The sequence below is a fragment of the Perognathus longimembris genome, chromosome 19 (assembly GCF_023159225.1).
Source record: "Perognathus longimembris pacificus isolate PPM17 chromosome 19, ASM2315922v1, whole genome shotgun sequence".
In the NCBI taxonomy this organism is placed as follows: domain Eukaryota; kingdom Metazoa; phylum Chordata; class Mammalia; order Rodentia; family Heteromyidae; genus Perognathus; species Perognathus longimembris.
In genome coordinates, this window is record NC_063179.1 from 18,848,239 (window position 1) to 18,871,724 (window position 23,486).

Sequence of the window (23,486 nt, forward strand, 5' to 3'; positions counted from 1 at the left end):
TTGTCCTCCAAATTATAGACAGAAGAATTTTTTTTTTTTTTTTGCCAGTCCTGGGCCTTGGACTCAGGGCCTGAGCACTGTCCCTGGCTTCTTCCCGCTCAAGGCTAGCACTCTGCCGCTTGAGCCACAGCGCCGCTTCTGGCCGTTTTCTGTATATGTGGTGCTGGGGAATCGAACCTAGGGCCTCGTGTATCCGAGGCAGGCACTCTTGCCACTAGGCTATATCCCCAGCCCCTAGACAGAAGAAATTTTAACAAAAAAATTAATAATATCTTCCTTTCATCTAAGCCTTTCCATTACCCTTAGAATAAAATTCAGAATCAGGTAAAGGACTCATCAGGACCTGATCACTCTTGCCGGCTCTGTCAGTCTCATCATAGATCACTCCTCTTCTTGACCTCCACTCTTCAGTAAAGAAGCTCACAGAAAAGTCCAGAGCTCAAGCCCTCATCCTGATACAAACAAACAAAGAAAGAAATACTTCTCCAAGAAAAATCCCGAGGTTATTTCCCTCCCACCTCGTACTCATCATGATGCGACCTCAAAGATGAACCTGATAAATGGAAAAGGTAGACAAAAGGACTAAAAGGAGAGACAGAGAGAGAGAGAGAGAGAGAGAGAGAGAGAGAGAGGAAAAAAATCACCACTACTAAAACCAGCTTACTTGTATTTATGAGTCTGTAACCCAGAGCTTTCATAGTGAAGAATGGAATTTCCACCAGCCAGAGGATTGGTTCCAAACTCTCATGACCGAGTAAGCATGGTATGACCAGGCAACCTCAAAGGTCAGGGGTCAGGGAGAATTCTTCTGCTGGAAGCAGAGTTAAGGGATAAACAAAGAATTTATTTCCTTGCCTCTGGTAAAGAACAACAAAGCCCAACACACAGGCAACTGGTAACTCAAATGAGTGGTTTCTGCAAATGAGCCATGACATTCAGGATCAGGAAGCGAGACAAGAAGCCTCCAGGGACAAGTTTTCTTTCCCACACAGCCTTGCCAGTGCATTTCATTCCTCAGCAACATCAGCAAGCTTTGGAGGAGTTCAGGAGCATGAGGGCAGAAACAGTTACATTCTTTATGCTATGGGAAAGGACCCATCATGGCTTTCCATCTAGGCCAAGAATTAAGCTTTACTTGATGAATTGATGCAACCTGAAGCACATTCCTCCTCCAGTAAGGTACCAACACATGGCACAGATTGTGTGTGTGTGTGTGTGTGTGTGTGTGTGTGTGTGTGTGTGTGTGTGTGTGTGTGTGTGTGATAGTACTAACTGAACTCAAAGCCTAGTGCTGTCCCTTAGCTTTTTCACCCAAGGCTGGTATCCTACCATTTGAGACATACCTCCACTTCTGACATTCTCCTGGTTAACTGAAGATAAAGAGTCTCACAGACTATTCTAGCCAGACTGGCTTTGAACCACAATCTTCACATCTCAGCCATCTGAGTAGCTAGGATTACTGGCACAAGCCATTAGTGCCTGGGTAGGACAAAGCTTTTTCCTTCTCACCAATGGCATTTAGGTGGAAAGTGTGCAATTCTTGTTCTACTTTGGACTGTGAAATGCCTTGTAGCACTAAAGACAGGCCTGAGCCATGTTCAACACTGCTATCTCCTTCTGAAAGTCAGCATCATGGTGAAAGCTGCAGTGCTCCTGGAGTTGTGAACCAAAGAGGGCCATGTAGCAGGTGCAATGGCCTGCTGCTATTAAGAGAAGCCATGGAACACAGCCAAGGTGGCTCAGGGACCAGACTGCATTGCAACGGTCAGTATGTGGTGCTCAGCCATTGCTCAAGTACTTGAGAAAATGTAATCTCACTTTGAAGTGACAAAAGGGGAAGGTTTACAGGAAGCCTTAGCAGTATAACCGGTAATATTTACCAGCATTTATAAATGCTAGTGTTTAATGAATTTTTAACCATAGAAAATAGTCCAACATTTGAGCAAGATCAGGTGAATAAAACAAATTAAGCAACAAGAAATCAATAATCAGATAAAATAAAATAGGCGTCATGATAGAATATAGTCCACTTTAGTGTAAGTGGTGAAGGAAGGCCTTAAGCTGAGGTCTCAAGACAAGAAAGATAAGCTACATGAAAATCTAAGGGTAGAGAGTGCTAGGCAAAGGGAAGCATTTTCAAAGGATATGGGGCTACAGTGTGCTGGATACATTTGAAATACAGGGAAAATGTTAGTTAGCTTGGAATACCCAGCATAGAGGTGGCAGGGGGGCGGGGGGCGGGCGGGGGAGACATGGTTAGGAGAGTGGAGGGAAATGGGCAGGTCAGAGGTGCTCTCAGAGTCAGGACAACAACTTCAGATTTCACTCTGCTTTGAAGTACAACTAGTGAAAGACTTTTAAAGACAAAAATGTCACTGTTCTATAAATGTGTTTAGAAGGCTAGTCTGGCCACCATATGGGAAATAGTTTGCACAGAATTAATAGAAGAGACATGGGAAACATTGAGAGAGTCAATTCAGGGTCAAGATGAGAGAGGATGGTGACTAGAACAGCAGTTTCCCAACCTCTGTGTCTATGATGACCCTCTGGTATGGAATGTTGTTCTGTACATTGTCCACACCCCTGGACTCTACTCACAGAATAGCAAGAAATGCCTTGCTGTGGCAATCAAAATGTCTCCACACATTGCCAGCTATCCCTTGGAGAATAGAACTGCCCCCGTGAGAATAAGTGGACCAGAGTGTTAGCTGTACTGGTGACAGGAGTGGTAGATTCTGAACATAATTTGAAGATAGAGCTGACAGGAATGACTGATAAAAAGAGATGCATTGTGTGAGAGAAAATGAGGAGTCCAGGATAAGATTGCACCATGGTTAGAAGAACTGAGTTGATTTGTAAAGAGATGGACAGAGGGAAGGAGCAAAGGCCAAGTGTGGCTTTAGCAAAAAAGGCAATCTTGTCCTTGTGAACATTTGTAAGGGAAAGTAGATTGCTAGAGTTTCAAGGGGATGTCAAGATTAAGTATGTGAATATAGAGGTTATTTACACACATACAGAAATTGATGTTAGAGATGTATGATAAATAGGATGCTGTTTAGATGAACAGATGACTTGATAAGCAGGTAGATAATAGATAGATTTGGTACTGGTGGAGGAGATCTAACAAATGTGACACCAGAAGACAGTGTCGATGAAAACCTAACATGCTTTAGTGGCTAAGGAAAGGAGTCAAGGATATTGAGTGAGAATTGCCATTGTGGTAAGCTAGATGATAGTGTAGTGTCACTTAAGCAAAGAATAAATATATTTCAAGTAGGAAAAATTCATTGTGTCAAATGATGCCAAGGTATCATCAGGTTGGATGTGAACAAAGGAAAGCCCACTAGGAATACAAAGATTACTAAGAACTTTTTTTGGTCACTTGCTGGGCTTGAACTCGGGACCTGTGTACTCATTTTTACTCAAAGTTAGTGTTCCTACAACTTTCAGCCACAGCTTCACTTCCAGTTTTCTAGTGGTTAATTGAAGATAAGAATTTCACATACTTTCCTGCCCAGGCTGGCTTTGAACTACAATCCTCAGATCTCAGTCAGTTTCAATAAATTGTCCCAACAACTTGAGCAAAAAAATCTGCCCGCTTTTACTAGGCCAATAAGAGAACTGAACTGCCAAGCTGGGCAAAATTGGCTCGTGACTGTAATCCTAGCTAACTCAGGAGGCTGCGATCTGCAGACCTAAGTACAAAGCTAGCCTGGGAGGGGGAATCCTTGAGTTTCTTATCTTAAAATAAGCACCAAAAAGCTGAGAGTGGGTGTGACTCAAGTGGTAGAGTGCCAGCTTTGAGTGATAAAATTAAAGGACAGCATCCAGACCTGTGTTCAAGCCTCAATACCAGCACAAAAGAAGGAGAAGGGGAGAGAGAGTGAGGGAGGGGGAAAGGAGGGCGGGAGGACTTTACTAGTTTCCTCATCACTTCCAAGCTGTTATCAAGAAAACCCATTCACTAACATGATTAGCCACATTTTCCACAGAGGAATGTTTGCAAAGAGCTGTGAGAGCTAAGGAAGTTATTGAAAAGATGGTTCTTGCTACAACATTCCAGACAAGTTGAGATTTTAATTCCTGCAGGGTATAGATCAAATGCAAAGGACAATGAGGCACTGAAGTTCTTCAGATTGAAATCATAGATGACAATAATGCAACATAGGAAACAGTTCACATAGGAAGAGAAACTTCTCCACACATGCCCCAAATTAATGAGCCAAATCTCCCCCCTGTGAATAAAATAGAATCATTCCAGTAGGCCCACCCCACCCTTTCCACAGTGGGGGAAGGCAGTGTGCCTTAGCACAGAAGAGATTACTGTCCTCTCAGATGGATTTAGAATCTAAAAATTCTCCAAAACAAAATATTTTGGAAATAAATGAGTGACTAAACTAAGGGAATACATTTACAACAGTGTCGTTGATCTTTTCCCAAATGTAGTCTGAACCAGGGAAGATGAAAAGCAACAAAAATAACAAAAAATTCAAAAACATAACAATAGCAACAATGCAAGGCAACTGTTCTACACTACTGGAGAGCTCTATTCTCTATGCCACTAACTACCCTATAGGTGGGAAAAGCATGGTGGCCAAAAGAGATACACACTCCCATAGCAGATGCACATTAATCTAATACACTACAAGACTTCTTTTTCTATTACTTCATTTTATTGTCAAGTTGACATACAGAGGGGTTCCAGTTGCATATGTAAGGTAATGAGTGAATTCCTTGTCAAACTTATGAGACACGCCATCAGAGTAGGATTTGGAATTCCTCCCAGGAAGCTTCAAAATCCTCATGGTGATAGCGAATGGAGGACTAAAGTCTGTAGAGTCCTGGGCACCCCAAGCAGTCTAAAGGGTCTCATGGAGCCACTTGAGTCTTGACATGGGGGAAAGACGAAAGAGCAGTGGAGACATATACATTATATATCTGGGAGGAGAGTGATAGGTTCCCACATGTAAGAAGCTTCTTCATGACACTGGTCTGTGAAATGATTGTTTTGTAGGGCAGTGAAAGCAAAAGCAGCAATGCACAGTCCACCAAGCAGAAACACCTCTGCATAATCAGAGAACAATCGAGAGAAGAAGGAGATGACTCGTGAAATGGGAGAAAATATTCACAAATCCTATATTCAATAAGAGGCTAATATCCCAAATATATAGGCCTTCCCACAACTCAACAAGAACAAATTTGAACAGGCTAAGACTTGAGTAGGCATTTTTCTAAAGAAGGTTCACAAATGGCCACCAAGTCACCAACTCCATGTAAAGTGCCTGCCTCCACTGAGCTCCAGGGAAATACAAATAGAAACCATAAGCACGTTTTTGTTTTCTTTCCCTTTTGTTTTGTTTGTTCATTTATCTGTGTTTGGGAGAGTAAGGCGACACAGAAATGGAGGGACAAAAGGTGAACAAATGCAGCAGTGGTGCTCACTAGACACTATGTTGACAGTGAACTGCACAATTTGGGAGATGGGCAGGAAGGAAAAACTGGAAGAGAGTGAGGGAAGAAATGACATGGTTCAAGAAGAAATATCTTATGATCACATAAAATGTAGCTAAGTGAACTCCAAGTTACAGAAACAAGCAGTTTATCATTGTTGTCATTTCTAACTCACTATGTGAAATTATTTCTTTTTTCTTTTTTTATCTTCCCTATGGTTTAGCCCCTATTGTCACTGTATTTGATTTTGGTGCCCTGGGTACTGTTTATATATGTTTGTCTGAATCCAGAAAGGGAAGGGGAACATTAAAATGATGAGACAAGGATAAAAGGCAAACCAATGCAACAGCAATACTTACAAGACAATATGTAGTAAACCAACTGTACAACTGGAGGGGGGGTGGAATTGAGGAGGAGGGAAGGTGGGAGAGAAGTGAGGGAAGAGGTAACAAGTTTGACAAGAAATGTACTCACTACCTTACATATGTAACTGTAACCTCTCTGTACATCACCTTGACAATAAAAATTTAAAAAACAAGAAATAAAAAGAAATGTACCCATTACCTGACCCGGGCAACTGTAACTCCCCTGTATATCACCTTTACAATAACAATAAATAAAATGTAAAAGAGCCATAAGCAGCTATCCCCTTGCACCTTTTAGTGTAGCCAGTATCCAAAAGATAAAGATAATGAGTGTTGGTCATGAAGAGAAGAGATCCCTCTATACTGATGGTGGATATATACATTGGCATAGCCATTATGAACAACCGGGGATTCCTCAGGAACTAAAAGTAGAATTACTATATGATTCACCAATTCTATTTCCGAGGTATATAAACAAAGGATTTTAAATGATTATAGCCAATATGAATAGATGCCATAGATGGATAGGAAGCATAAGAGACATATAAAGTCATCTTTTGATGTCCAAAGAAAATAGATGCCAGACTCCTCTAACACACATACACACACACACACACACACACACACACACACATACTACAATCCACGGATGGCCAAATCTTTTATATAAAGTGGTATAGTATTTGCATATAACTTATGCATATTCTGTCCTATGTATTTTAATTCATCTGAAGGTAAAACATACATAAAACTAATATTCTAACTCCAGAGCACTGATGTAAGAAATAAAGAAAGAAAATAAATGTAGATGCAAACATTATTTACAGTTTGGAAAAGTCAACATAGATAAGATGGTAGCTCCCCCCGCCCCAACGCCAAATGGCGGTACATTAACATGTTTAAGATAATTCCCATTAAAAATATAATCAAGTTTTTTGTAAATGATATTTTCAACTTCTACTGAAAGTAATGGGAATTAGAATCACTAAAACACATTTGAAAGAGGAGAATGAAATGGGAGTATTCAGTCTACTGGGGTTTTAGGACTAATTACACAGCCACAATAAAGACTTAGTTATTAGTGAAACAGAACCTAAAACTCAGAAATATGTCCAAGTGATTTTGGCAAAAAAAAAAATTAAGAGAAGTTTAATGAAGAAAAGACGGCCTTTAAGCAAATAGTACAAGAGCATTTTAAATATCCATAGGTACTTTTTAAAAGGGAGATTGATAAATAAAGAGAAGGACAGAGGAAGGGAAGGAGATTAGGAAGAAGGTTAAAGAGGACAGAAAAAAGAATCACCAAAGTCTCACATTCCATACAAAAGTTAACTAAAAAGGGGTTATAAACTAAACTTAAAATTTAAACATGGGAAAATATTGGGGCTGGAGCTAAATGAGCATGAATAGAGAAGGACATGAGGGAATTCTTGTGATGGAAACATTTGACATTTGACTGTGTCAATGTTGAAATCCTGGCTGTGATATTGTGTAGTGATTTTGCAAGATATTACCATTGAAGGAAACTAGGTTAAAGGTACCTAAAATCTCTCTGTAGTAGTGCTTACAACTACCCTGAAAATGTGAAGTTTTACTTAAAGAAAAAGAAACTGTCTCCTTCAAATGTTTAGTCTACAGTGAGTCAAAACAATAAATTTCAGTGTGCCAAAAGAGAAAGGAAAATATAAAGCAAGAATGGAGTGGAGATTGAAGCTGGATTTCCAGAGATCCAGAATCACTTCAGATGAGGAATCAGGATTCAGTTCCCCAGCAAGTAGAACCAAGAATAGCAAAGGCCAGGTAGAACCAAGAATAGTATTCACACATTCACTTCAATAAAACATAACTCAAGTGTTCTGGACAATACATTCTACAGCTAGAACGTATACACATATGCCTTTACTATAGCTAGAATATGTGTGTGTGTGTATATATATATATATGCCTTTACTATAGATAGGATAAACACACACACACACACACACACACACACACACACACACACACACACACAATTTGTTTACTCACCCAGGCACATAGCCCAAAAGGTGAAAGTAGAAGCCATTGGTAGAAGTAGAGTACTCCTAAAACTCACAAACTCAATTCTGTGTCTGGCATGAGTGGAGAGTCTAACAACATACGTTTATTTTTTTTACACTCTCTTCCCAATGCAGAGAAATAAATTGAAATACAACTCATTTGGAACCAATCCTCGAGAGCCCTGCTAGCAGCAAACCCAAAATTACCTCCATCAGGACTTTCGCCCTTGCTGAAGCCAAACTCAGAGTCTGACTGAAGAATAGTTTCCTCCACCCAATAACTTACATGGAACAAATCCACTCAACTGCTCAAGAGAAAGAAGTACCATCCTTTCAAAGCTATGAAAGTTCTTTTGGAAGGGGGATGTTGAAGATGACAGAGAGGATGATAAGCAGGGACATGGGCTCATTCAGTCTTAGATGGGGACCGGGGTGTGTGAGAGAATGTATAATGTCCAAGTTATCCCATAGCTTCCAATCAATGACTTCTCTAGGGTCTTCAGCTTGAAACCTATGTCTCATCTAGGGAAGACTAAAGGAACTCCTAATTACAAACACCTCTAAGAGAACATGGCCTCCATGTTACACAGATGACAGATCTAAAGCAATGATTACACAAGCCCTGAGCCTCAGGAATAATAAGCAGATATTCTAGTTACCATGGAAGTGTCTCCTACATAAGAAATATTTATATTTGTTAACTCTACCACCTGGAAGGTTTATAGCCAGCCAATCCTACATCTGGTATTCTACTAGTCTAGGTGTGGTGTTGTTTCTAGATTTTTTTTTAAAGGAGCAAATATACTGGAGATCAGACCCCATACATGTGATCAAGCAAAGGCAGACTCAAGTCTACCCAATATTCATTTCACTAAGACCATTCGAGGTGGGCACTGACAAAAATTTAGCATATTAATGAATGAACTTAGCGCCAATCCAAAGGCACGCTAATGGAAAGGAGGTTATTTGGCTCTTGGGTGCCTTTTAAAATGACCATCTATGGCTTCTCAGGGCCTGTGAGTTGAGGAAAGCGTGGTATGAAGGTGAGGTCTGGCAATATGCCAGCTGCTGTAGCCGGCACACAGCAGTTAGGAAGTCCTGGGGAAAGGCACCAGTTTCAGCTCTTGACACCTCGCTTTCAAATCCAGTAATTAGCCATTTTTTATTTTGGTTTTGGACTTTGGTTTCTGTTTCTGGTGCAGATGGGAAATGACCTGTGCAGGCCATCACGTGGTGTCAATAAAATGTCACTTTTTTCAAAAAAGAAAAGAAAAATAATAAAATGACCATCTACTGATTGCCCAATTATATGTGAAAGGCTCTAACGTCATCCCAATCAAGTGTTTCTGGCAAGATGATTCGGAGTTGGCTCTAAATTTTGTTTCCTATCTTTTTGGCAATCACTGTCCTCTTACTTGGCATGCATCTGAAATTGAATCTGCAAATGTCCACATGGTAGCAAGCACCTCCTTCCATCTGGAATTTAAAATGATCCACATATTCTATTCCCACACCTAGAATAATGCTTAACCATGTGCAAACTCCCTGACAAAGCCCACAATGAACGTAGGGAGCAAATTGAAGCAGATGTTCTCTCCACTCAATGGTGGTAGAGCAATAGGAGCTAATGCCCCTAATGAACACCTGCTTGGTGGTAGACAATGCCCACTGCACATCAGGATTCATGTCATTCCTCTGTGCCTGTCCTTTCTTTCAGATCACAGGCTCTTTCTCCTGCCCCCTTGGTCACACAGAGAGGGTGGCAATGTTGCTTCCCAGAAGTCTTAGAAATGAGAAAACTAAGATTACAAAGGGAAGATGAGATGTGAAGCCAGAATGAGCCAAGAGGATGAGGACCTAGGAAGAGCAGGGAGGTATTCCCCTAGGTCAACCCACATGCCAGAGGCCAAAGAAGAAGAGAGAAAGGAGGCCCCATTGTTAATTCTGTGGGCTTTATTGTCTAATAAGGGGAAATGACAAATTTGGAAATCCAGGTATATAGGAAAAGGCAAGACTTTACATTTGCTGTATGAAGAAATTCATCTTCAGGTAGTTTAGAAAATTAAAGAAAATCTTACAATGTGTGTCCTTGTTTTCCTATAGTATTGAAGCAAAGCCAAATATGCAGCTACAAGAAAAATGGGGTCCTAAGTCATGAAGAGTAGACATCCTCAGCAAAGTGGCAGTGATGACAGGATTACCTGGAACAGGTACTTCATGTATGCAACAATGTCAACATCACTAGCAATTGTGCTTGGCTAACTTCACATTCCACCACAGTCAGCTTCTCAACACTGAGCCACACGTCCCCAGCCTCAAACAATTTTCTTTTCTTTCTTTCTTTTTTAATTTAATTTTATTGTCAATGTGATATACAGAGGGGTTACAGTTATATATGTAAGGTAGTGAGTACATTTCTTGTCAAACTTGTTACCCCCTCCCTCATTTTTCGCCCACTTTTCCTCCCCCCCCCAGATGCCCCCCCCCCGAGTTCTGAGTATTGTGTTATGAGTATTGCTGTTGCATTGGTTCACCTTTTATCCTTCGTCTCACCATTTTGATGTTCCCCTTCTGTTCCCTAATTCAGACAGACATATATAAAATATCCAGGGTACTAGAATAAATACAGTGACAACAGAAAATAAACCATAGGAATGAAAAAAAAGAAATAATTTCACATAGTACATTAAAAATAACAACAATAAAAAACCTCTTGTTTCTATATCTTGGAGTTCATTTCACTTAGCATCATCTTATATGAACATATGTACACAGCTATTGAGCTATTGTGATCCTCCGTTAGGAGTATCCTAGACCTATACCAATTATTACCAATGAGGTAAACCATGGAATCTATGTTTCTTTGTGTCTGGCTCACTTCATTTAATATGATTTTTTCCCAAGTCTTTTCATTTCCTTATGAATGGGGCAATGTTGTTCTTTCCAATAGAAGCATAGAATTCCATTGTGTATATGTACCACATGTTCTTGATCCACTCATCTACTGAGGGGCATCTGGGTTGGTTCCATATTTTAGCTATGGTAAATAAAGCTGCAATGGACATGTTTGTGCTGGTAGATTTAGTATGGCTTTTCAAACAATTTTCTTTTAAGTAAATGTCATTGAGATTTAGCATATAATAGTAGAAACATCTGGACTCAAGTTATCTTGCACAGTAAAGTTATTCATGGTTTTTTTTTCAAAAATTTCAGATGTTAAAAGTGAATGTGGGTAGTGGGACAATGTATACATTCCCCATCATAAACCATATAATCCAGTACCTGGCATGTGAGAAGCTAAAGGAAGAATAGTAGCAGTTAATATTCACTGAGGATCGTATTTTACCCAACACCCATACTCATGAAGCTAGCATCTTAATGGGAACCTCTTTGTAGGTGGTCCAAGGGCTGAGACTTTAAACGCCTGGAGCCAGATGACTTAAAAGGCAGAGGAGAGATGCCTGGCTCAGGCACTCACCAGTCCGTGGCAGGAACTGAGAGCTGCTGTTCCAACTGTGGCACCCTGTTGAAGTACTGTACCCCTCAGATGGCAGGGAGGCGCTGAGGAAGCCACCATCTTAACGTGGGACAGGTTCCCATATCTCTTCTCCACGATGTAGCCATTGGAAAGGAATCTCCCATTGACTGTTAAGTTAAACATCAGGTCCTTCTCCTCATGTGAAATTTTATAGTATACTCGGTCCTCGGAGCCATCCACACCTCTCTTGCTCCTGCTGGTGGAGATGGGATGGCGCAAGCTGTAAGACAGAAAATCCCCACTGGCATCCACACGAGCAGGCCCCACCACCTGGTATTCTGGCAGGGCCTTGATAAAATGCTCTGAAAGAAAAGGAGACAGAAAGTAAAAGTGAGACCCCCAAGGCTGCTGTAGCATGGCAAAGCCAATTGTACTGGTGAATTCAAATCTAGCTTGCTGATTGCACTGTTCATCTGAAGCTTAGAGAGCCTTTCTATTGTGCAAATACAGTCAATATGAAGTCCTCAGAACAACTCAAATTCATACAGTGCTTTCTCCTCCTGGGGTGCGATAGTCAGAGTAAATGCCTAAGGAGAACACTGGGTATCGGATTACTTTATCAGACAGCTTAAGACGAGCAGTAGTAATTCATGAGAAATACTGTTAGGAAAGGGGCAAGATAGCACGCTGAACAGGATCACTGCACATCCAGTGTTTACTGACACAATTTACAGAACCCAGAGTTCATGACAAGGTGCTTATATGCCTTGGGAACTTCCTGCTAAGTCAACTTAGAGGAAACACTGAAGACATCGTGATCCCTCACAGACCCTGAGAGACCTCACACAGGGACAACCTCCACGTTCATGGTGTCATGAAAACACCATGCAAAGGAACTTGGGGTTTAATGTTTATAAAATATACTAAGTAAGTAAAGTGGTGAGGAAACATACTAGAATCTGAGGGTTGGCTCAGAACATGAAATTGTTCATTTAAAAATGCAAGATGGGGACACTCATTCTTTCCACATACAAGAACAAATACACTTTCTGACTCATTCAAAATTAAGTCCCCCAACTCCCTTATTTCAGTGTTTTCAAATAACAAAGACTCTAACTAGCTGAGTTAGTCAGCCACTCCGGATCATAGACTAAAGCAAACCATCAACCACTTCATAAGTAACCCTTTGCTTGGGAAGGAAGGAATAAGGAAGGGGGGGGAGGAAAGAATCTGCTTGACATCTCCCAGATGTACCTTCATAATTCCTAATTTGGAGTACATTGTTCCTGTTACTTTCCAAGCTAAAATGTCTTTTGCTTTCTACCAAAACCCCTCTTATGTTTTAAAGATCAAACACAAAGTATCGAGAATAGTGGCACGTAACTGTAATCCCAGCCACTCCAGAGGTTGAGACAGAAGGATCCAAAGTTTAAGGCCAGGATGATGTAAAAAATCACAAACATAATAACAAGAAAAATGGAAAGGAGGAGGGGTGGGACAAGAGAAGGGAGGAGAGGAGAGAATTCAGCTCACATCTCTGCCTCTTTTCCCTTACTTTCTGTATCCAGAATGGTTTATATTGTCTTTTGTTTATCCTTGAATCTTAAGAAGTTAGAACCTTAACATTGTAAGTTGTCAATTTATATGTGTTACTGTGTTACTAGTAGATGGTTGGGGAGGGGAAGATTCTGGATTCTAGAATAGGACACACACACACACACACACACACACACACACACACACACACAAGCAAAGCAAGGAGTTTGGGGGAGAGAGAGTACATTATTAAGGGAAATGGCCTGCTGGAGCTAGGAGGCTCAAGTGCAAACACATGGTTGAAATGCTCAGTTTTCTAGGATTTGGAGAGCAAAAGAAGAGTTTATGATAATGATCATGGGCTGAGCTTAGGGAAGTGAAAGCCTCATGACTTGGTTGATTTTTGGAAGGGATCTGAGCATGTACGAAGTTGTCATCCCATGGTTGTAATGTATATGAATGAGATGAATATGTAAGCATGAAGCTGTTAAGTAGGAATTTGTTGTGAAATTTTCAGGATAGGACTCAAGGGGTTCTTCCGGGCAGGTGCTTCAGTTTGGTTAGGACTGTTTTCCAGTTTTTTTGCCTCTAGGGAAAATGAGTAACCACACACTGATCACTAATTACCTCTAGAGAGGCATAGGACTTGTGGGTGTCTGTGAAGGTGTGACTAGGAGAGGGGTTTGGTTTTACATTCTTTCCCTATAGCTAACCTGCTTCCACTGTGTCAGTACACATGCATGTAGTTGGTTCATTAAAAGAAGTAGACTTGGTAGAATACAATTACAAAGCAGCTTGATTTTCCTCCCAGAAAACTTCCTTCAGACATAATTTGTGAAGCCATTCTTCCCAGCCTTGGATAAATATGGGGAAGTGCTGATATTTTCCATTCTCAGGTACTAATAAATAGTATCAATTTTAGGTGTTTTAAGTCCAGACATGTTTTTTTTTCCAGTGCAACAGCTAACCAGAGACCACCAGGATATATTTTAAACACCAAATGAAGAATAAGAAACAGCAAGTTTATAAAGGAATATTTATTATTAATGGAAAGCACATAACATACAATAGAAAGTTTTCCAGAACATATGCAAACAAATAATACACATGGGAACTATTAAAGTGGCTCAAGTAGCAAAGTGCTACCTTGAACAAAAAAGACACAGAGCTCAGCCTCTGAGTTCAAGCCCCAATACCAGCACTAAAATAAATAATAATAATTTGAAAACATAAGCTATGAGTTTCATTGCTGAAACTCTGAGTGAAGGAACTTCATGAGAGCAAGGGTATTGAGAGCAGTCCATGGACACAAGCCCTCCTCAAAATAGGTGACACCAAGTATATTCATGTGTTCTATCCTCCACTTATGAAGAAAAAGCAAGGCATAAGGGAATCTTTATACATTTTATTGAGTCTAAATTAAATCTGCTTCACTGTGGAGTACTTCATGAATGTATGCATCATACTTCCACAATGGCAGTGTTTATTTCTGTTTCCTCTGATTTTAGTATCTGTACTGCTAAAGTGATTTCTACTTCCTCTTTCTATTTATTTCTATGTTGAAGTGAAAGACTAATTGAATTTTTAAAACTCTACTAAAATGGGCAATACTATTCCTATAACAGATAATTGTTTTCATAATTGTATTCCAGACCGTGGTAACTGTGCAACTGTAGTTCTAGCATAGAATGGCATATGTTGACAAAATTGTGGAGAGTTGCATAGACTCCGTCAAGTTTGTTAAATACATCACGAGAGGGTGGACTGGCCCATCAACCTTGAAACTCAATACCCAACCAAGAAACCTTCTTACAAACAACACAAAATTCATGTTGTTATTTTTAACTTTACAATGATGCAAAATAGGCTGAGTCATTCAGATTACTTTGAATTTCTTTTTCAAGCTCATAATATTTGTATAATACTCTTACTATGAGTGGTAGCAGCAAGGCTACAGGTCCCAGCTAGTCACATGATCACAAAGGGAAATATATACATTATGGGAAAATTATACATTATGGTGAATTGTGTTACTAAGCCATAATGGATGATGCTAGGTGTGATAAATGCAGTACTGACTTAACTTATGAGAAAGAACCACATCATATGTCCAGCATCATCTGTACAGAAAAATTTAAAACCTAAGGAAATATAATTGGCTGCAGAACATAGTATGTTGTACACAACACAAGTATTTCCTGTTATTCTGATATTTGATTGTGAATCAAGTAACCCTGGAGAAGTTATAGCACATTTCCACATCTCAACTAGCCATGTGGGAAAACTGCTGAGCAGAAACTAATCAAGTCTGTCTGCTTATAGTGCTAGACAGGGTTAGATTTGTCTTGATGCTCTTTCCTAGTCTTGACTCTGGCCAAGTATAGTGGCTATCTCTACCAGGAGGTAGAGATCAAGAGGATCTCAGTTTGAGGCCAACTCAGACAAAAACCTAGAGAGACCACATTAAACCAACAAGCCAGGCACCTGCCTGCGATCCCAATCATGCCAGAGACCAAAGGTGGGAGAATCACGATCTGATGCCAACTCCAAAGAAAAATGCAAGACACTACCTGAAAAATAACGAGATGCAAAGAAGGGCTCAAGTGGAAGAGTGCTTGTCTAGTAAGCAGGTGTGCCCGAGTTCAAATCCTGATGCCACCAAAAAATAAAAGTAAAAATGGATTCTACTTAACCTTGAGAACTAAGAGAGGTCATCTAGGATGTGGCTCTATTTGCAACGCTTAGACCCTGTGAAACTCCCTTCAATCTCCTGGTGAGCATTTGGTGAGTGTTCAATAAATACATATTGACAGAGTAGCCATCTTCTCCTGCTTCTCATCTGTAAAAATAAGGATGAGATGATTTCTGAAGTGGTTTGCAAATTTAAATGTTCAGAATTTGGATGCAATTCAAAAATGTCAAAGTGGAAATGGAAGGTCATTTGTGAGGAAAATTTAGGTCAACTATTCCCAGGATTTTTTTTTAAAAAATTTCCTTTTCTTGTTAGTTTTTTTGTCTCTGTCTTTCCCTTCCTCTGTATATCTATCTTGTTACTTTAAAGTGAGATCCAATCTCTGTTTGAAACAGAGGCAACTACTTGCAAACTCATTAATGATTACATTGGTCCAGAAAAACCTTAAAACCTGAAATTATTTTATTACTTTTGAACCTAAATATATATACAACACTAATATGCTTGAGGTATGACAGTGATTTTTCAACCTGCAATTATCTCAGTAGGTAACTAGCAGTCAAGATGACCTGGGGAATAAGCACATCTCACTCACCAGAAAGGAACTAATGGAGCCCAGCAGTGTTTGCTCCACACCAGGCTGAATTCTCTTAGAAAGGAGTGGAACAAGAACTGAAATCCAACCCAAGAATGTGTGTCTTTGAACCAAATCATCTCTGAATGCCCTGGGAGTTGCTTGCAGGGTGTGTGTGTGTGTGTGTGTGTGTGTGTGTGTGTGTGTGTGTGTGTGTGTAGAAGAAAGATTTTTTTTTTTCACAAAGAGACTGTTTTTCAAAGAACAACAAGCACTGCTATTTTAAAGTTGGGGGTGGAAGATGGTATCTGGAAGGTTTACACAAGCCAGTGCTCGCTGATTGACATCTAACCCCAGCGTTTGCAGGCTGTGGCTTCCAAGTAAAGCCCAGGGCGGCAGAGAGTCACATCTGATAGTTCCAAAGCCACAGCAGTGGAGTTGTCAAGGAGTATTTAAACTTTGCAGTGTGGGCAGAAAACCCTGAGTAGCAATCACCTAAACATGGACAAGCTGGTGATGTTTGTGGGCCCAGTGCGGCCTTGGGAATTAAAGAGATTTCAGAAAACTCCGAAGGACACTTTCAGACACTGAAACACAGTCAGCACGCGGAGGACTTACTAGACTCTAACCCAGCTCAGTGTGCATGTGTGAGTGTGAGAAAGAGACAGACAGAGAGATCTACTAGAGATCAGCAATAGATTGCTGCCAGACAATGCTGCATGGTCCTAAGAGTCCCATATAAAAACCAGGCTGTACGGTTGATAGAAGCTCTCCAAGCTTCAGCCTCTGCCCCACCTCCATCTGTACAGTTAGGATGGTAGCAATGGTAGCTGCATCCAGAAGGATATTGCTAGTGTTGGAGTGGGCTGATAGGAGCCACTGGTGTTGTTCTAGCTGTTCTACTGCACCCCACAAACACTATGCACCCCCCACACCATGCACCCACACACACCATGCACCCCACCAACACACACCATGCACTCCCTACATACATCATGCACACACACCATGCACTACACACATATCATGCACTACACACACATCAAACACTACACACACACACATCATGCACCTCCATACACACCATGTATCCTCCCCCGAAACACACCATGAACTCCACTCACTTCATGCACTCCGCACATACCATGCACCCCACAAACATCATGCACCCCACAAACACACCATGCATACACCAAGCATTACACACACACACACATACACACACACCCATATACACACAATGTACTCCACACCAATCAGGCAAAAGTTTTGCTGACCCCCTTCTAAGTCCAATCAAAAGCAGAGGCAATAGCATCCGTTTTACTCTGGTTGTTCAGCTTTAATAATAATTAATGGACTTCTTGCCACAAACCTTTTTGTGCTTTCATGGTATTCAGAAAGAAAAACAGCGATAGCTACTAGGCAGGACAGGGAACAAGGGAAAGAGGTAAATGTCTCACAAAAGGACTGTTGTTTAAAAACACACATACACACAACCCTAAATCTTTCCAGGAAACCCAAACACAGCCAAGTGTGCTCAGCAGGGGAGGCGAAGGGGGGGTGGGGAGGGGGCTTTAGAATCACATTGCTCCTTCCCTGAACAAAGTTTAAAACTAACTGAAACTTTTCTATAAAAACCGAAACTTTTCTATAAAAACAATTTTCCATGTCAGAATCTGAAATAAAAAAAAAGGAGGAAAAGAGAGAGGGAGAGAGAGAAAGAGAAAGAGAGAGAGGGAGGGGGAGGGAAGAAGAGCAAGAGAGAGAGCGAGAGAGAGAAAGAGAGAGAGAGCCTGCTAGTTCCCCAGTCTTCACTGTGTTAAAGGAGGGCCCTGGCCTTCCTGTGCCATGGAGCATCTTCTCTCATCTCAAACCCTGGACCAGGGTCAAGCCCAGGTACGGAGCCCCATCCCCGATTTCCTCCCAGCCAGTCAAATGCTTCGCGGCGGGGCTCTGGGCCGCCAAGTGGGGGAAGGGAAAGGGGAGCAACCAAGTCCCACGGTCTTAGCAGCACAGTGTTCCCGGAGGAAAAGCCACTCACCTTGCCTGCGGTCCGGGAAGCGAGCGGGGCCTGGCTGAGGCCGTGTTCCCTGGCAAAGCGCCCCCCAGTGAAGGAGCTGGAGCGCCACCGGGAGGCCCGCGAGCCAGCTCCCCCGGGCACATGGCATGGTTCAGTTGTTGGAGGGAAGAGCACTCAGAAAGTTTCAGCTCTCAGCTCCCGGGATCAAGTCTCCGCCCGCGGCCGCGCACGAGTGCATGGTCCGGGCGTGGGAAGGGCGCGGCCCCCCGAGCTGCCGGGGGATCGCTCCTGGGGGGCTAGGTGACCTCGCTTCCTCGCTGGCCTCCCGAAAGCGGAGTGAATCAGCTGTGCCTGTCTGCGTTCAGCCGGGGGTGGGATGGGTCAAAGTGGGAGGCGCAGCCCACCCCACGTCCCCACCCCTCCGCCTTGGCGGCCAGCTGGCGCATCTTCCTCCCTCCTCCCAGTGCTCCTCCAGCCCTACCCCGGCCCCTAGCCAGCAGGGAGACCCGGGTGGGCCACCCTGAGCCGCCCCAGGAGAAACTGCCAGCGAGGCCCCCGCCAGCAGAGATGGGGCAGAGGGGGACCCCACTCCCTGCCGTGCGCTCCCCTCCCTGCGCTTCCCTGCTGAGCTCCAGGACTCCCTTGAATTCTACCCTCTGGGGACTCCTCACTAACCTTGGGGCTCCCTGCAATCCTCTTTTCAGGACAGCCTAAAATGGGCCACTTGAAACCCAAGAGGCAGTTTTTCTCTTTTGCCAAGTCATACAAAGGGGGAAATGGTCCAAGCTCATCTGGACCAGCGCCTTCCTGGGCACTAAGAGGGGGACTGGAGCAAATGTTGCAGAGGCCTTGCGAGTCCGCAGGGCCGTGCCTGTTGTCCCTAGCTCAGAAATCACACTCACCCCCAAGGGGAAGCCAGCGCTCAGTGCAAGGGCCCAAGGTCTAGCTCACCTGCACCAGCGGCTCACCACCACGGGAGCTGGGGGAGTCCATGGAGACCTTCCAGCTTTTTCCAAAACGAGAGAATGCCACAAAGCACCAGATCTTTGCCAGGCATCCTGAGAATTTACTGGGATGAATCCAGCCAAAATTCTTCACCTTCGGGCTGCAACAGGCTTCCTTACTCCATCCAGAAGGAATTTGGCTCCAATGCAGAGGTCTCCCTGGCAGACAACCAACCTCAGGCCTTCAGCAAGATATTTGGGGTACCATCTCACTCCACCTTGCACAAGTTGACAGGGCATCAAGCCAACCTCAGGGACCCAAACACAAGACATTCCTTGCCAACTTGGGGTACAAGGTCTGAAGAATTTCACACGCCAGATTTTTTTGAGGGGTATATGTTAGTTTTGTTGCCGGTACAAATTATAACCAATTTACTGTCCTACCCTCTGGAGTTCTGAACCATGCCTCACTAGGCTGAAACCAAGGGTTATGATAGGGAAAATCGGTTTTCTTGCTTCTCTACCTTCTAGGAACTGCCTAAGTTGGCCAGTGGCTCTCTTTCTCCATCTTCAAAGCCAGGGATGACTGATTGAATCTTTCTCATATAGTATCTGAATCTATTCTCCCCCTCCCCACCTCTAATATTTCCACTTATAATGACCCTGGAGTTACATCTGGCCCACCTTTGTCATATAGGATTGTCTGTCAGCTGCATAGAAACTCGAATTCCAAGACTCATCCTTAAATCTTTCTTGTCAGGTAACAGAAGATGTTACGTTATATCATGATGGGCAAGTCTAGGAACTTCTCTGGGCCTTTGCTCCCGTCCTGTAAACATCCTGGGTCAAAAGAGATTCAGATATGGCAGGCATAATGGCCTATCATATATCAATTTACATAATCATTTCAGAACTACTTTGGGCTAGAATTTTTTGTGGGGTTTTCCCACTTTTGCTTTTTGTCTTTTTTCCTCTTCACCTCCCCTTCTCCTTTCTTGCTCTTCCTCCTCATCATCTTCTTTCTTCTAGTTTTAGTAGTAGCCATCCTGTAATGTCTTTACTTGTAATGTAAAGTCATCTTGTAATGTCCTCACTCACTTAACTACAGGAGATAAGAAGGATGACATAGAGTTTGGCATCCTGAGTGTGTTGGCTAGTGGCTTAGTTCATTATTGGCAATGTATTTTCCATGTAAATATACAAATTGTGACAAAAGATCTAAGGCACCTCTCACAAAGAGCTCCCTCTGCTCATACTTTCCTAATAGTCTGAATTATGGCTAAAGTTCAAGTAAAATTAGTTCCATACAGCCTTCAAATCTGTCATTCACTCTAAGACAAAAGACACCAGCAAAGTCACCATAATATTTGTTACTCATCTCTAGGCATCACAAATGAATATGCCACCCCAACCAGACTTCGTATTTAGTAATTCTGCCTAAATACCTCAATCACCATCTTAAGAAAAACAATAAACAAACAAATATCATACCATAGCTTAAAGTTTCTAAGGGTTTGGCATGTTAGTACTTACTTGTAAACTCAGCTACTGAAGAGGTAATGATAGGAGGATCAAGATTCCAGGAAAGCCTCATGAAAGACTGAAATCCTTCCTGAAAAAAAACAGACTAAATGCAAAGATTACAGGAGTAGCTGGAGTGGTAGACCACTTGGGAAATGCTCTGGGTTCAATCCTCAATACCACCACATTGACACAACAGTCTCTAAGCTGGTTTTGCTAAGCCTCCTCAGACAGTAGAAAGGGCTAAGTTTCTCCTCTATGAGTTCGACAGTATTGGGGTTTGAAGTCACACTTACTGGGAAGTAAGTGCGAGTTTGATCTCACACTTCCTGGGAAGGGGCTATGTATGTCTCCATTTCCACTTGTGATTTATTTGAAAGATAGTTAGGAACTTGCCCCCAAATCAGAAAACAAAATCCAAAGAAGAAAAACATGTGTAATTATTGTTGTCATGAGTACTCGTTTCTTTTAAACCTCTCTATAGCCTTTAGAACACAATGATGGTAGATACTTGTGACCCTAAGAAGTATCCATTTATTTTCCTCTTCCAACCAGTTATTCCAAGTGGGTAACTGTAATGACCGCAGCACCCACCCTGTAACAGGCTCAGACCCCAAAAGGTTTACATTCCTGGCTCAGCTGGAGGACCCTGAACTCGATTCCTTTTCTCAAGTTTCCAGACATTGCATTTAAAAAGTGCCATATTGGACTATTCTTCTGATGCTGTAATGAATCAATTTAATTAAGGAAACAATGTCGTTTTGAAAGCCCTGACTGAAAAGGCTGTCAGGCCTTGATGAATGCAACATGCTGCTTGCTGAGGAAGAACAGCAGGTCCTCAGACAGAAAGCATAACTTCAGATCAAATGCGGTTGTCAATTAAGACGGACATCAAATGCCCACATGTGGCTGTTTCTGAGGAAAAGCTCCCAGCTGGCAGCTGTAGACCTTAGCGTCCTGACTGTTCCTGTGTTGATCCCGAACCATGTGGGCACCCTCCCCTTTGTTTCACTCGGCCATGGTTCCAGAGAAGAAGAAATAAGGATGTACTATATCAGAGAGTCTGCGTGTGACCACCTAGCAAAAGGAGGATCCCCCATATTTTATTTTATTTTATTTTGTGCCAGTCCTGAGGCTTATACTCCAGGCCTGGATGCTGTCCCTGAGCTTTTGTGCTCATGATAGCACTCTACCACATGAGCTACAGCTCCACTTCTGGGATTTAAGGGGGGGGTAGTTAATTTGAGGTATGAGTTTCATAGGCTTTCCTGCCCAGGCTGGCTGTGAATAATGATCATCAGATCTCAGCCTCCTAAGTAGCTAGGATTTCAGGCCTAAGCTACTGGCACCTGGACTCATTTTTTAAAAAATATTTTTGCCTTCTGTGTCTAACAGCATGTTGTCTCTCATATGTGTGATCTTATAAATTAAAAAAAGACATGAAAGTAGCAAGGGGAATAGGAGCTCTTGGGGAATAGGAGAGATGCTAATGGGATAAGGGTGTGGACAGGGGTCATAAATCCTGACCACCGCTGTTGACTCCCCGGGCTCAATCCAGCGGCAACTGCAGTGGTGCCCCCAGCCCCTAATGGTGCCAGGATGTGACTTTATGAAATGGCTTACGATAAGGCTAACAGCAAATTTCACTTCTGTGAATCTGCTTACTTGCTTGTGAAACCAGCCTGGACCCCTGTTTGTTTGTTTGTTTGTTTGTTTGTTTAGAAACCCTGCCCTACTAGGGGTCAGTTCTGAGACTTTTCCCATCTTTAACTGTGCCTCCCTGGACTTCTTGGCTCTACATGCACATATGCACGAAAATGCCATAACAACACCAATTATTTAGTACAATTAACATATCCAGAAAAGAAGAACTAATGCTTTTAAAAAAGAAACCATAGTGTCTCACCAGTAAATGCAGCTTAGTCATTGTCTTTGGAATTTGTCCAGGTGAGAAATGATTAATACTAATTTTCATGATTTTTTTAAATTTTGTGATCTCTCTCTCCCCCTTCCTCTCTAGGTAGATAGATACAGATATAGATATATAGATGCATCCATACATAGATATACATACATATAAATAAATACATCTATATCTCCAAGTTGTATTTCCTTATGGTCTGGCTAGGCCACACTAGATCAATTCATTCTCCTTATCACTAGATATTTAGTGATATCTGTGGAACACTAGAAAGACAATGGAAGGAAAACTAGGGCAAGGACCCTTACCCTCATATCAGGCAGATGCTTGCATACTGCTTCGGCAGGTCAGAGATTTATTTTTCCCGGAGCCAATAAACCAAATGATTGCATTTCAGTCGACAGGAGATCATTAACATAATAAAAAATGAACTTTGGAGTTAACCCTGATTAAGATGAATGATGGTTTCATGGATCTTGGAGAGCTTCAATGTAGCTTGCTCGAACTTCTACAGAGGAAAGTATGGGTTATCTTCCCAGCCACGAGGCCAGCATTTGAGGCATTTTGATTCTTCAGAGCACAAAGCCAGACTCTGCACCTTTTCATGAGACTCAGGAGACAGCTGGGGAGGCCTAGAAGCTTCTATGAACACTTTTGCCCATCTCAGGTTCCATCAAATGGAACCTGTTCGGGTAGCCTTAGTAGCAGCCATGAGTCTGCTTTGTTCCTTTGCAGCGTTTCTGCCTGTTGCAGATAACCCTCCAGCTCACACTATTAGTCATTTGTTTTGCTGTCACACTAAATCCGAGCCGGGTCTCCTGAGAAGGCCAGCAAGATCAAAAGAGTTGTATTGATCCAGCCATTATTGCTGGAGCAAAGCTGTGGCTGTGATCAGATTAATGTGGTTTGGTTCTTCTTTAAAGGCGAGAGGGGAGATCTGTCTGT

At 42.2% G+C, this 23,486-nt stretch overlaps 1 protein-coding gene across 4 annotated transcripts in view; it reads right to left on the bottom strand.

The window, feature by feature from the left end:
* The window catches only part of Adamts12 (ADAM metallopeptidase with thrombospondin type 1 motif 12), a 214,041-nt gene extending 195,336 nt beyond the window's left edge, over window positions 1-18,705 (bottom strand). For 3 of the 4 annotated variants that reach the window (XR_007214150.1, XM_048368464.1, XM_048368465.1), the window contains exons 1-2: window positions 18,177-18,703; window positions 11,334-11,695 (exon numbers count right to left, since the gene is read on the bottom strand). Coding sequence is in view for 3 of the 4 variants with exons in the window: in XM_048368464.1 (XP_048224421.1) it covers window positions 11,334-11,695; window positions 18,177-18,303 (489 nt within the window). In the remaining variant the exon portion in view is untranslated. Of the gene's footprint in view, window positions 1-11,333; window positions 11,696-18,176 lie in introns of all 4 variants that reach the window. The other variant, XM_048368466.1, reaches the window with a different exon arrangement.
* Window positions 18,706-23,486: the final 4,781 nt, after the last annotated feature.